At 39.1% G+C, this 14,382-nt stretch overlaps 1 protein-coding gene across 2 annotated transcripts in view; it reads right to left on the bottom strand.

The window, feature by feature from the left end:
• Positions 1-14,382, bottom strand: part of LOC309386354 (uncharacterized protein) — a 79,925-nt gene that overhangs the window by 30,370 nt on the left and 35,173 nt on the right. For both annotated transcript variants that reach the window (XM_081941623.1, XM_081941624.1), the window contains 7 exons: positions 13,072-13,162; positions 11,350-11,487; positions 10,126-10,382; positions 9,122-9,245; positions 3,449-3,676; positions 1,235-1,390; positions 8-210 (listed from right to left, as the gene is read on the bottom strand). In XM_081941623.1, coding sequence (XP_081797749.1) covers positions 8-210; positions 1,235-1,390; positions 3,449-3,676; positions 9,122-9,245; positions 10,126-10,382; positions 11,350-11,487; positions 13,072-13,162 — 1,197 coding nt within the window. The remainder of the gene's footprint in view (positions 1-7; positions 211-1,234; positions 1,391-3,448; positions 3,677-9,121; positions 9,246-10,125; positions 10,383-11,349; positions 11,488-13,071; positions 13,163-14,382) is intronic.

Here is a 14,382-nt window from a genome sequence, read left to right as displayed (position 1 = left end):
AACTTACATAATGGCCAGATAGCCTTTAAAGAATTGCCATAAGCGCACAGTCTGTTGCCCATGAACTGAATTTTCTAGCACCAGTTTTTGGAGATCTTTCCAAGCCTCTAATATTTCAAGAATTGGTTTGGAGTCATCAGATACTTGAACCAGGTGAGTAGCTGTTCTTTCCAGTTCCTCTATATTTCCCTCCAGCGGAGTCATATCAATCTATGGGACACAGAACAGCAGGATTCACAGTGGTGAAGACACTTTCTTGGTTCCTTCTGGATAGCAAATTCTTGTTGCTATCCCAGAAAGGATAGGTTTCTTGCTATTGATTTTTTTTTTGGGGGGGGGGGAAGCTAAAAAAAAGCAGAAATGGTCAGAACCAATAAACATCATACCTCTTTAAAAAGTACTGCTCAAAATTATAGTCAAACTTAAACTTGTGAGATAATCTTCTATGATTTGCAATGGTAACTAGGCAGAATAGATTAAAAAAACTTATGCATAATGTCTCCTTTAAAATCTATAGCCCCCCACATCTGCTATGAGATAATGAAACTTATTTGGGGGAGTGGCTACTGAGCCCAGAAACTTTGTGGACAGTGGGCTAATAGTTGCTGCATTTACATCTGTGTAAACATGAGAGGCACTTCACACCACTTAACCCTTGGAATATGTTCAGCTATTTCCAACTATTAACCCTCAAATCTTCAACCTACAAAGTCCAGGAATGTATTTAAGCATCCAGTATGTGTCATTTGGGACATTCTGACTACAGCAAAATAAATTTGTTCTTATATACCAGAGACAATCTAATTCTAAATCCCAGGACATTCCTCACCCACATACATCTGAGATTAGCCCAAGGCCAAACTTGTAAAAAAAAATAACAGAATGAGCTAAACAAGTAAAGTTAGCTCTCATTGCAGACAAGATTACAGGCGATGGAATGGTTCCCGACAGAACAGTTATTAAACAATTTCCTTACCTCATTCCTGGATTTTTACAAGGGATCCAGATGATATTACCCTCCACTTGTAACTCTTCCATTTCCTACCAGTTGCTCCATTTATATTTACAAATGGAAGCATGAAGGAGGAAAACACAGAATTGTTGTTCGGTGCATTTTAATTAATTTTAATTTAAAAAACCAGTGCTATCCGAAAACTTTCTGAAGTGGGGAAAACCAACTCAGTTTCAACATTCTTCAAGATAGAAAAGTCAGAACCAAAGCTCTGGATCTCACCTCTATCTCTTCTTGTCTTTTCTGTAGGCTCTGCACATCAAGCAGATCCATCTCGCTTTTTACTGTGGTAAAACTCTTCTCTGCTTGGATGAGGTCCCGAGCTAGTATTTCTGCTCTTTCCTGGATTGTTTCAATCTGTGAGGTCACCCAGCTCAGCTGAGAAGGGAAAGAACAAACAGGAAGTTTAGCAATGGCATTCAGTGCTCGACATTTCTTGATATGTGGTGGCATAGTGGTTAGAATGCAATGTTTCAGGCTAACTCTGGCGACTGCCAGATGTTCGATCCTGGCCAGCTCAAGATTGACTCAACCTTCCATCCTTCTGAGGTCAATAAAATGAGGACCTTCCATCCTTCTGAGGTCAATAAAATGAGGACCCAGATTGTTGGGGGCAATATACTGATTCTGTAAAACGCTTAGAAAGGGCTATAAAGCACTATGAAGTGATATATAAGTCTAAGTGCTATTGCTATTCCTATCTGTCGAATACCCAAGCCCTGAAATTGCACTTGTCTAGACGCAGAACGCTTTGGTTTAGCCCAGACTGAATTCTTGATTTCTGAGTTTGGCTCATCCTTCCATCATTTAAGGACATTTTTTTTGTCCAAGCTGATTTTATATTGGTTTTTTTTTTCTAAAAGGGCTGCATGTTGGTCTTAATTTGCACCTTATTGCAGATTTGTTAATATGAAAACTAGGATATTCATACCAGCTGTTTTTTTTAGACAAAATATTGTCTTATGCATTTTTGAAATGTGCCACTTTCCCTGAGGATTCTTAGATTTGGAGATCTATTTCTGAGATTTGTTGAAGGATTTCATAATATCCACTGTAGTGTTAGTTTGGACCACTTACATGTTTGATGCAATATTTGAATATTTGCTTCCAAGGAATTCCCATAATTTCTATATGGATGGATGAGAGTGTGTGGAAAGCCATGTAGGGATAGAGTGAAAAGGCATGAGACAGAATGTGGCGTAAACAGAGTCAGTAATATAAGAACATCTGGAAGGAAACGCGAGGAGCAACTCATTTACTTTGGGGAACTCATCACAGGTGAAGATTTACATGCAAAAGGATCTCAGGTTCAACCCCCAGGATCTCTAAATCTCTGAGAAATTCTCCTTTCCAAAGCACTGTTGGCATCAGAGTAGACAATGTATAATTAAATGGACCATAGCAGTCTGACTTGATATAAATCAGCTTCCTCTAAATACCTTTCAATATTTTACTGTATTTTTTGGAGCATAAGACACACTTTCCCTCCCTAAAGGAAGCTGAAAATTGGGGTGCGTCTTATACTCAGAATGTAGCTTTTCGGAAGCTTTTTTTCAGCCCTAATGAAGTGCTAAGGAGTGAAGCTTTGCCTTCAGAAGACTGAAGACTCATTAAGCAACTCATTAGGGCTGAAAAAAATGTCAAATATTTTTACTTCAGCATACTGTTGAAAAAAAATCCTTCCAGCTGGGAGAAGCCAAGGACAAAAGATTTGAAGAATGCCTTAAGAGGTACTTCTTTTGTCCAGTTTCTATTTTTGGGAGATAATTCTCTCAAGGGCAAGGCAGAGAGTTCCTGTGACTATGTAATTTCTATTCTTTTGGGGATAATCCCTTTAAGGGCAAGGCAGGGATTTTTCCTATCAGCTATCTGAGTTTTCCCAGTGGTTTCCTTGAGGCAAGCTCTGAGCTGGTTTGTTGATTCAACTTTGTTACATTTTTACCAGGTGAGAAGTGCTTTTGGCTGAATGCCCAGACATCTAGTTAAGCTTATTAAGAGATTCCCTGGCCACCTGGGGAAAGAAAAAAAGTGGAGAAAAGTGTCATTTTATTATACTATTGTGTTTGCTTGCTTTTCTAGTGTTATGGGAATAAAAATGAATACCTGGTAGGCAGAAACTTTCCCCTATTTTCCTCCCCAAAAACTAAGGTGCGTCTTATATTCCGAAAAATATGTTAGTCTGCATGAAGAGTTGCACTGGATTAAAGCAAGCCAACAATATGACAACCTGCAAAAGATTCTGTATTGCTGGTATAGACATATCTTTAACAGATAGTCAGGAAAAACTACTGATCGGTATGCGTCAGATTCGTGTTTCAATACCAGAAACATTACAACAAGAAACAATGAGTTGGGGCAGGGTAAAAACTGTAGGTGTTCTCTCTTTAATCATTAGAGACGTCTGCTTATGTGTGGCACCTCTTAGACTCCTCTTACCCCAATTTCTTCCTTGTCTTTCATGACTTGAGGAAAGTACTCCAGGTTCTCAGTTTCAGTCGCCCCCTTCAAGATCTGCTCTCGTTCCTTCACTACATTGTTCAGCATTTCCACTGCTTCTTGTAATTCCTTTAGTGGTCTACTCATGTCCTTACTCTTTCCCTGTTGAGCACTTTGGGATAAAACAAGGTGCAAAGTTTCTGGGGAACTGAACTGGTTTGGTGCACCCTGAAGCAAAATAAGTATACAAGCAATATTGATATTAAAATACATAGATCATTGTATTCATTATCACAGTGATTTTGGAACTAAATTATCGTTATTTCAATTCTACAAAGGAGGAATTTAAAACAGAAAGGTAGTAAAACAATAACATCGCACTCAAGATTAATCATTTGTTATTTAAACTGTTAATCAAGAAGTTTGTGTATTTCCCTGTTCTTCTTGCCTTGGAGCAGGGCTGTCAAACTTGTGTTACATGCTGGCCACACCCATGCCCAGTTTAACAAAGTCCCGATACGTCACATGATGCAACCATGATGACATGAGTTTGACACCCCTGCCTTAGAGTTATATATCTCCTTAATTGAGACCCAGTTTTGTGCAGTGATCAAGACATCAGGCTAGAAATTGGAAGATCCAGCACAAAGCCAACTGGGTACGGAATGGGACTGTTCTCCTCATACCTTCGCCGCTCCTTTTTTGCCCCCAGAGTTCCATCCCGTCATTCACCTCTACCATTTTGCCTCTGCTGTTAGGACCCTAGATGTCTCCACATGGAACACTTTCTCTCTCTCTCTCTCTCTCTCTCTCTCTCTCTCTCTCTCTCTCTCTCTCTCTCTCTCTTTCATCCTTCTCTTCCTCCGATTGGCTGGTGGTGAACTGTCACCTAAGCCCAAAAGCCTGGGGTGAACAGTATTTCTCCGAATGGCCCCTGATGAAGGGTCTGGTACTAAAGAAGCTGAATCCCATTGGCTGGCATGAACAGCTAGGGTCCTAACAGCGGAGGTGAAATGGTAGAGGTGAATGGTTGGGGGCGGAACCCTGGGGGTGAAAAAGAGGTGGCAAAGGGTACGAGGAGAATAGTCCTAGACCCAACTGGGTGACCTTGGACCAGTCACTCTCTCTTAGCTTTAGGAGGCAATGGCAAACCACTTCTGCAAAACCTTGCCAAGAAAACCTCAGGGACTTGTCTAGGCAGTATCCAAGAATCACACATGATTGAATGGAACAAAAAAGAAATCTCCTTATTTAGAATTGTTAAACAAATGCCCAATCTATGTTTCTTGGTCTAAATAACATATACTGCCTAGATATCTTCAAAAGGCAGGCTCTAAACTGAGGCTCTAAATTGTGCTAAAATGATATACAATGCTACAGCACCAGCTGTGCATGAAAATATCCACTGAAAAAATTGAAAGTGTGATGTCCTCTCTTAAAGAAATTTAAGTTTAGGGAAATACAAGATTCAATGGATATATTGCAAACATCTTTTGATACAATTACAGATAAAATTCATATAAGAGGAAACATGATTTCCCAGTTAGTCAAACGATTTCTAAACCTGCTATAACAACTTAGAAAAAGCTAATAAAATACTACAAACCAGGTTAAATATCTGGAGACACAGTGACATAGAAAAAACACAAACCGTTGCTAAGGATAGAGGAAAAAGGATAATAAAGAATACTTTATTGAGACTTCAGTTATGAAATGTCATGTTTTACCAATGGACTTTTAATTAGAAACAGAGTGTGCTCATCAGATTCTGATGAAAATACTTGAACACAAAGAGCTTATACAGGTAGTCCCTGACTTATAAGGCCAACATTTCTGTCGCTAAGCGAGACAGTTGTTAAGTTAATTTTGATCCATTTTATGACCTTTCTAGTCAGAGTTATTATGTGGATCATTGCAGTTGTTAAGTTAATAACACGGTGAATCTAGCTTCCCCATTGACTTTACTTTTGCGGTTGTCAGAACACCGCAAAATTAGATCACAAGACAACAGGACACTGCAACCGTCATCAATATGAACCAGCTGCCAAGCATTCAATTTTTGATCATGTGACCATGGGAACGCTGCAACGGTTGTAAGTGTGAAAAACAGTCATAAATCAAGATCAAATGTGGGTAAGTCACCAGGAGTAGGAATTCACTTTTCTGAGTTTTCGGACTCATGCTGGAGCCTATCTTCAGGGAACTTCTCTCTATTAGAATATTCATTTTTCATACCATTGTAATTTTGAAAGGTCACGAAATGAACTGTTATAAGTCGAGGACTGTCTTTATAGGGTCAGGGAAAAATCTTCTATTTCATGGACTAGTGAGGCAGTATGTTATCATCATCCTTATTGGATCTTGTTAAGATGTGTTTAGTCAGATCTACCTTATTGGGTTCAAATTCAGGAATTGAACTCATAAACTATGATGGCGAACCTATGGTATGCGGGCCACAGGTGGCACACAGAGCCCTCTCTGCAGGCATGCGAGCCTGATTTGCATTTGTTATCCAAATATCCTGAAAAAAGTTCAAAGTCACAGAATATTTTTTATCCACCATAAATCCTGCTCCATTTAAAACTCAGGGGGGAAAATCCTTTAGATTTAAGTTTATATCATACAGTTTTCTTTACACTCATAAATGGTAAATTTTGCTTCCTGGGTTTTTGCCTTTGTAGGTAATTCAGAAACAGGTCTATTTAACATGTTTGGCTGTTAGGTAAGTATGGATTTCCCATTCTAACTTATTAAATGATGTGAAGAGTTAGCATTTGATAGCATTCCAACTGTTTTATTCTGTATGGGCATGTTGCATGAACGTTATAGGGAAATCTAAACTTGAAAATAGCAAGATAATCCTTTCATAAGAACTTGGACAGAGTTTGGAGATTATATCTTAAACCAAGTAATTGGGGTAATAACTAATTGTTGCTCAATGAGCTTTCTCTTCCCACGAAAAGCAGAATCATTGTACATTCAGTTAAAACTTTGTTTGAAGTCTACACAGGGGCTGGTAACTTTAAGTGCTTGAGAGTCTCCTAAGTACCAGAAGGTTTTTCATGCTATTTACAAAAATTACAAGCCTGGGATTGGTTCTTATGATGTGGTCTTTCATAGTGATTCTCTTTAGGACAAAATTTGCTTCACATATTAATTTTGTTTTGGAAGACTTACTGTTTTTCTTGATGCTCATTTTCTTTTGAATTATATGCCAACATTTGGGAACTGAAGAAAATGGGTACTGAATGTTTTTATGATCACACAACAGAGTATATGACAAGCATAAAATGGTACCAGTTATAAAATGATATGAAAAACTCATCTCATCTCTCTCTTTATATTTAGACCAGTGTTTCTCAAACTTGGCGACTTTAAGTCCTGTGGACTTCAACTCCCAGAATCCCCCAGCCAGCATAGCTGGCTGGGGAATTCTGGGAGTTGAAGTCCACAGGACTTAAAGTCGCCAAGTTTGAGAAACACTGATTTAGACAAATGTTTGATCCGTAATGTCTATGGAGCTTCTCAGTCATCCAAGCTATGGTTGAAGAAGTTTCTTGGATGAGAAGCAAAATGTCTTCCAAGAAAACTAAGAAAGTCCAGTTGCCTTTTGAAAAAAACCTTTGAGATTTTATCCATAATTGGAAGGATTAATTAGATATGAGCTGCATATACAATATTAGTTGATATGTCTTGCTTCATATTTCTTTGCTATTGTAAATAAACTCATTTAAATGTCAATGGCATATAAAAATTAGCAGTAACAAGACATCCATACACAGAATAGTTTTGCAATACATGAAAATTTTAAGACTTTGAGCTTTCTTTCTATTTTTTAATACAAAAATGATAAAAAGCTAAATCCCACTCTTCGTCTATATTAAGCATTATCTTAAAATAAGGGCAACAGCAATAACAATATTTTAAACAATCTTGTAAAAATCTGTCTTAACCTTAAAAAAGTAACCTGTTACCTTTTTAAATAAATAAAATAACAAAGCAGTAACAAAATAGACTCTAAATATTTGAAAGTAATAGATTATAAAAGTAATTGGTAAACATTTAAAATAAAAGTTTCTTCAATCAATGGGAAATGAGACACTGTGACAGATTTAAATTTGCAGTTTACTACAGGGGCACGGTACTGCTACAGAAAAGGCTTCCCCTGGACTTATTCAGTGGTGGCATTCCATTTTTTTTACTATTGGTTCTGTGGGTGTGGCTTTGTGGGTGTGGCATGGCTTTGTAGGAGTGGCTTTGTGGGTGTGGCAGGGGAAGGATACTGCAAAATCCCCATTCCCTCCCCACCCCACTAACTTGTTTTTCAGCTCTGTTCTCCTGTTCAGGGCAACAAATAAGATCAACTAGGAAGATGGGAGGCAGCAGGAGGGGTGACCAGCCTATTTGCCAGCTCTCCAAACTACTCAAACTTTCCGCTAACAGTTCTCCAGAACCTGTTGGAACTGGCTGAATACCACCTCTGGACTTATTTATTAGATATGCTCACAAAACATTAACCACAATGTTGCTAATATCAATTTATCACTCAGCGCATAAGGGAAATTGATATCTACCATATTTTTAAATGCTAGTTCTTTCTCATGAACTTCAAGAGATTAGTTCAGTAAACCACCGGGCAGGTTATTGTGACAGTTCAACTCTAGTGTCAGTTGTTGCAGTTAGTGGATTATAGCCAATGCTTTCACAATTGGAGATGATCAGAACTAAAATGAGGTTAAAATTCAACAATAAAAAGTCTTTACCAATTGTAATTTAATTGCCATATTTCTCTTGAGTTTCAATGAATCCTGAAAAAAAGAACAATAACTACTCTCGGTCACCAAATGATCTCTTTAGAGACAATATACCAGTGATGGCTGACCTTTTCTGGACCGAGTGCCCAATGCGCATGTGTGCCCCCAAACTCCCAAAATGCAATGAGCACATGGCCCCCACACTTGTGCCTCTCCTCTGTGCATGCAACCCCTCCCGGACATCCCCTGTGCATGCGTGGCAGGGACCCAATGACCAGTTGGCCAGTGGGAGGCACACACGCATGCATGGTGGAGCTGAACTGGGGTGGCAGCTCGCGTGCCCACAGAGAGTGCTGCATGCCACCTGTGGCACGTGTGCCATTGATTCACCATCGTGGCAATATAACATCCCAGAACTAAGTTATATCCAAGCAAGGACTGAATTTCTGACCCTTAATAGCAAAAGCCTTATTTTGGTGAGTTAACTCTGAACTGAGATATCAGATGATATCCTGCTGTCCAAACGAAACAATAAAGAGAAGTCTCTCATAATGTATACTTCCCACTGACTGGAAGCTATTGAGATCACATTTCCGTCACAGTTTAGAGGGGGACTGATCTATTCTCCATAGCACCTCAGAGCAAGATAAGAAGTAACAGATGGAAGCTGATCAAAGAGAGGTTCAACCTAATTTCCTATCAATGAGAACAATAAATGAGTGGAATGGTTTGCCTTCAAAAGTTGTGAGTGCTCCATCACTGGAGGTTTTTAAGAAGAGATTTGACAGCCATTGGTCTGCAATGATATAGGGTCTCTTGCTTCAGTAGGGATTTGGGCTAAAAAACCTAAAAAGTCCTTCCCACTCCTGTTATTCCACAATTCTGTAATTCATTTCTCCCACTTTTCTTTGCTTCTCACCTTTATTTGGCTTTCTTGGTTTAACGTCTGATCCATTTGGACATTCTGTAAGAACTCCATTAAAATCAGGGAATCGTGTAAATCGGATGCTTGGCGCTGGAGGGCTTCCTGTACACAGGCCAGCCTGGTGAGAAAATGTAAACTATTTAGCAATATATGGATAATTAGAACTGCAGGGGAAAAAAAACCAATTGCTACCAATCTGCCTTCCACCAAGGACCTGTATACTGCATGAGTCAAAAAGAGGGCTGAGGAAATATCCCTCACATCCTGGACATAAATTGTTTCAACTTCTACCCTCAAAACAATGCTATAGGGCACTGCACACCAGAACAACTAGACACAAGGATAGTTTTTCCCTGAATGCCATCACTCTGCTAAACAACTAATTCCCACAACACATCAAATTGTTTACTAAGACTGTATTACTATTCTTCTTCTCTTCCTTCCTAGTATCTATCTCTTCCCACTTATGACTATAACCATGTTGCTTGTATCTTTACAATTTATACTGTTTTATTTGTTTCCTAGTATGATTTGATTGCTTATAAGTAACCTATGACTATCACTAAGTGTTGTATCTTATGATTCTTGATGAATGTATTCTATTTTATTTTTCTTACACTGAGAGCCTATGTACCAAAGACAAATTCCTTGTGTGTCCAATCACACTTGGCCAATAAAGAATTCTATTCTATTCTGTTCTGTTCTGTTCTATTCTGTTCTATTCTATTCCATTTTATTCTTCTATTCAAGGCACAGAGAAATTTACTCTGCTTTATCAAGTAGAAACAACTGGTTAGCTCAGGAGATAAACCTCTAGCAACAAGAAAGACCTTATTAAACAGCCCTATTTCTTTAAGTCAACTTTTCTTGCTTAGCTGGCTTTTAAATAAGGCCTCCCTGAAGAAATGTGGTCTCTTTGTATTACCTTCTGAAAAGCCCAGCTGTTATATTACTTCCGCCCAGAAAACATTACAGTATTTTGATCCTTAGGAACTTACTTTTCCTTTACTCGTTTCATTTTTCTCTGAATCATTGCAGCTGCTGTGTGTTCTGAGGAGGAGACCATCTGCATTTCTTTCTGCAGAGTGTGAATCTTAGCAGCCCATGCTCCAGCTTTGTTCTTCAAGGTGCCAACTTTTTGCAGATCTCTCTGGAGGTCATCAAGGTTCTTTGTTGCTCTTGGCTCAGCCAGCAAGCCTGCCACAGTTTCTAGCCAACACTCAGCTGCTTCTAGCTCTCCAACCAGCTGCAAAGCCTGTAAAGTGAAAGGAATAACATACATGAGCTACATCTAGCCCATGATATAAAGCACCCGAGAAGTCTTCTTTGGAGGAGAGAAGAGTTCACACAAATCCCCGGGGTCAACTTTCTAACAGTAGGAAAAATTGTGTATGAACACTCCACCAAAAAGAAGCACATCCAGATGCTTGTAAAAAAAATTCACAGCAAATGAGCCGCTTGGAGAGAGAACAACAATGTAAGTTATCTTGGGATTAGAACTTGCAATGAGTAAGATACACGTTTTAGAAGGGACTTGTTTTCTTAATTCCCGTTTCCCATTGTAGGAAGATAGCACCCACCTCTCTCCTAGAAAATGAAATATTTTTGGAGATATTAAAAGGGCAGAATATTTCCCCCTAAAAGGAAGGCAGAAACTCATCCTTCCACCTTTGTCAATGGGCCATTAAGGTCTGGGCCAGCCTATTCTACATAACCAAATCTACACCATCTCATTGCCCTTCATTGTACCACGGACCAAGTTTCAACCAAACTTAGCACACAACCTACAAAGTTAGCTAAGACCTCCCACCCCTGGGAGTCTGACGGCCAATGGGATACATTTCTTACACAGGAACAGGAAACAGAGAGGTGGGACCCAACCGAGATGATAAAACTCAGGCTCTCTCGGCATCTCGGCCTTTTTTTCTGCTCAGGAGCTCAAGCCATGTGGTCCTGTCCACCATTAAACCATCTTTCCAAACAGCCTCCATGTTTCCAGTGTCTTTTTCCCCACTTGGAACTGAACCCAGATGGAGATTTCTTCCAACACCATTCCACCAGAGCTCATCTGGTAGTGTTTTCCCCCAATGTAACATGGTACATTTCCCCTGCTTCCATTTCCACATCCAGGACTGCAAGGGAAACATACCCAATACTTGCTGAACTATTGCAAATGAGAAAGGAAGAATAAAATATTGCTTCCAGGGATGGCTACTACTCACTGTGTCAATTTCCTGTAACGCCTTGCCATTTTCCTGATGCCTTTTTTTTAATTCAGCCCATAATTCTCCTAGTTCCTCAAGGGCATCTTCCATTTCTGGACTCCACCTGTGATCGGTATGTAGCAACTGCTGTATTTCCTAAGTGGTGCAAAATATATACATTCTTAATATGGACTAAAATAAAAAATCTGCCATTTGCTTTATGTCATATCACTTACTCATGGATTTTATTCTCTATCACCAATGCTCTTGAAGGTCTGAAGTAAAGAGCTTTCATTTCCTAATCTTTTAAGTAGGAGATGCAATAGTTTTAACCTAAGATCTTCAGAATGCAAGACCTCTGTCTCTTTTATTTCCTCTTCAGACAGAGCCTGAATAGAGAACATTATTATTCACAAAGATCTGCTTTTCTCTGGTATTAATTGGCTGAGCATCAACTTCTTTTTATGTTGTTTTCCCTTTTATCTAACCAAAAGAATTCTGTAAAGAAAAGGTGATAGTGTGATAAAATTAGCTGCAGATGGGGAAGGCCAAGTGTCTAAATTCCTTCTGTATTGTATTTTATTTAATTTATTATATTTATTAAACCCACCCAACTCCAAGGTGCTAATAGTCTTTGAGCTTCTTACTCTATGCAGTGGGAACTAATCAGTGTTTAAGAACTACAAAGTTCTATGTAAACTGTTTAGAGTAAAACTTCCTGGGAAATGATATATAATAATCAGAAATGATCACATCAACTTTGATATTGACAGAGATTTTACTCATAGAACAGGCAAGTGGTAAAGAGGCGACAGAGTTCTGAAAAAGTTACAACCGGTTGGACCACTTGAAGATAACTAGCCTGAGAGCAGGATTATCCTTTAACATTGACAAGATTATAGCTTCTCTTCTATTTATGTATTTATTTATTAATCAAATGTATATAGCTACCCTATTTCTCTAGAGGAGACTCTGGGTAGTGTACAACATTGAAGATCTTTTATTGAAACTTATTGGTTGTACTCAAGATTGAATGAAGAACCATCCAGAAGTTCAGAAGGAACATTCTACTGCCCGATTTCATATTTTCTAGCATCCATCCCCTAAGGTAGATGGCTTACTCTGACTAATAGTACAACACATTTCTGAAGCTCATATTTTTAAAGATTCCTTGAAGAAAAAATCTCTTCCTGGAAATATCCCAAAGGTGTTTCCCCCCCAAAAGGCAACTGTTTTTTCCCCTTGAAGATATTTCACTTCTCATCCAAAAAGCTTCTTCAGTTCTGACTCCTTCAATCAGAACTGAAGAAACTTCTTGGATGAGAGGTGAAACGTCTTCAAAGAAAAACAAAGGAAGTCCAGTTGCCTTTTGAAAAAGCACTTTTGGGACAACCAGGACCTGGATGACTGAGAACTTCGAAGGACTTCCTGGAAATACAAAAATCTAGGGGAGCAAGGAAAATTTTTTAGAAAGAACATTCTCCCTTGTTTGTTTTATCTGAATAGCAGTAGGTTTGCGGAATTGATTTTCCCTGTTTATAGTCCCGATATTCTACCACCTCATCCCGCTGCATGTGTAGACCAGATCTGCTACTCATGCCAGGGCCTGTTCTCCATCCAAGTGGCAACTAACCAGCAGCCTAAGGAAAGCAAGCATTATTGCTACAATAAGGGAATCCATGTGGGCTGCAACATGAAAAGGCCTTGGAAAAATCTAGGAAACTTCGATAGAGACATTACCCGATCAGCATCCTGGCAGATGTCCTGAAGGTGTGCCTCTTGCTGAGGCAGATCCTTTAAAGACTTTGGCTGTCTGAGAAACTTCCTCCTCCTGCAGGAGATGGAGAAGTAGGCTGAGGTCATGCATTCCAATTCATCCGTTGATTACTGCCATATCAAGTGCACATGTGCGAAACAGCTATTGTATATTAAACCCACAGATAAAGAAGAGCATGTATTCATTTTATTTATGAGCACTTTGAACTGCAACACATTTTAATGGAGGCTATTAATATTTAGGTGCCACGTTCATATTCTGTGTATTAGCAAACAGAGGGATAAGATTGTCAGGTCGCCAAATAGCATCATCTCTACACCGAGGAAAGTATTCGTGAGTTAGGAGAACTCCAACATTAGAAAACAGAAACCAACTTCCCCAAACCCCAGAATATTCTCAGTGGTCAATATTGAGCAACTTTGAGACAACTCGAAACAGAAAACCAAGGGGAATGGAATGGAATTAAACAGAAGTATTCTGTACTCCAATTTGCCTACCTTGTTTGATCTAAAATGCAACTTTTCCATGAAGCTCACAGAATAAACCTGTAAACATTTCCCTGGTCCATTCTACCCTGTTTCCCCCAAAATAAGCCCTCCTCTGAAAATAAGCCCTTCCCAAAAATATTGCAACCCAGCAGCAGCCAAGAGGTGATCACGCTTGCTGCCTCAAAAATAATAAGACCTCCCCGAAAATAAGGCCAGGTGCTTATTTCAGGGGTCAAAAGAAAATAAGACCCTGTCTTGTTTTGGGGAAAATACGGTATATGCAAGGAACCATTCTTTAGTAGATGTAATGGAAAGCATGGATGACCTTGGGAAAATGGGGGGAGGAGATGCAGCCTAGGAGACAACAAGGCAAGAGTAACAGAAGCCCCCAAGGACTTTAAGACAGAGGAAGAAACTTAGGAAGGATCCTTCCTAATGTATCAAGCATTTAAAAGTAGCAATGGGAAGTTTGTACTTTCAGACTTTCAGGATAAATCAGCTTTCCCGAGTAAACCAGACAGGAAACATGGCAAGATAAACTAATTTTCCTTTATTGTAAGGCTACATTAAACAAAACTTGCAACACAAGTTTCTCATCACTACATTTAACTGCTTGATCCATTAGGGCAGGTCCTTCCTAAGTTTCTCTCTCTGACAGTTAAGTCACTGGGGGCTCTTCTCAGATTGTTTCCTAGGTAGCATCTCTTCTATTTTTTTTCCTCAAGATCATCCACACATTCCATTACAGCGGGCTGTGAAAAATATATTATTGCTAAACAATAAAGC

This window comes from Natrix helvetica, assembly GCF_964273705.1.
Source record: "Natrix helvetica genome assembly, chromosome: 2".
In the NCBI taxonomy this organism is placed as follows: Eukaryota; Metazoa; Chordata; class Lepidosauria; order Squamata; family Natricidae; genus Natrix; species Natrix helvetica.
The sequence above is the reverse complement of the archived record's forward strand: the minus strand, read 5'-3'. Positions and strand labels throughout refer to the sequence as shown.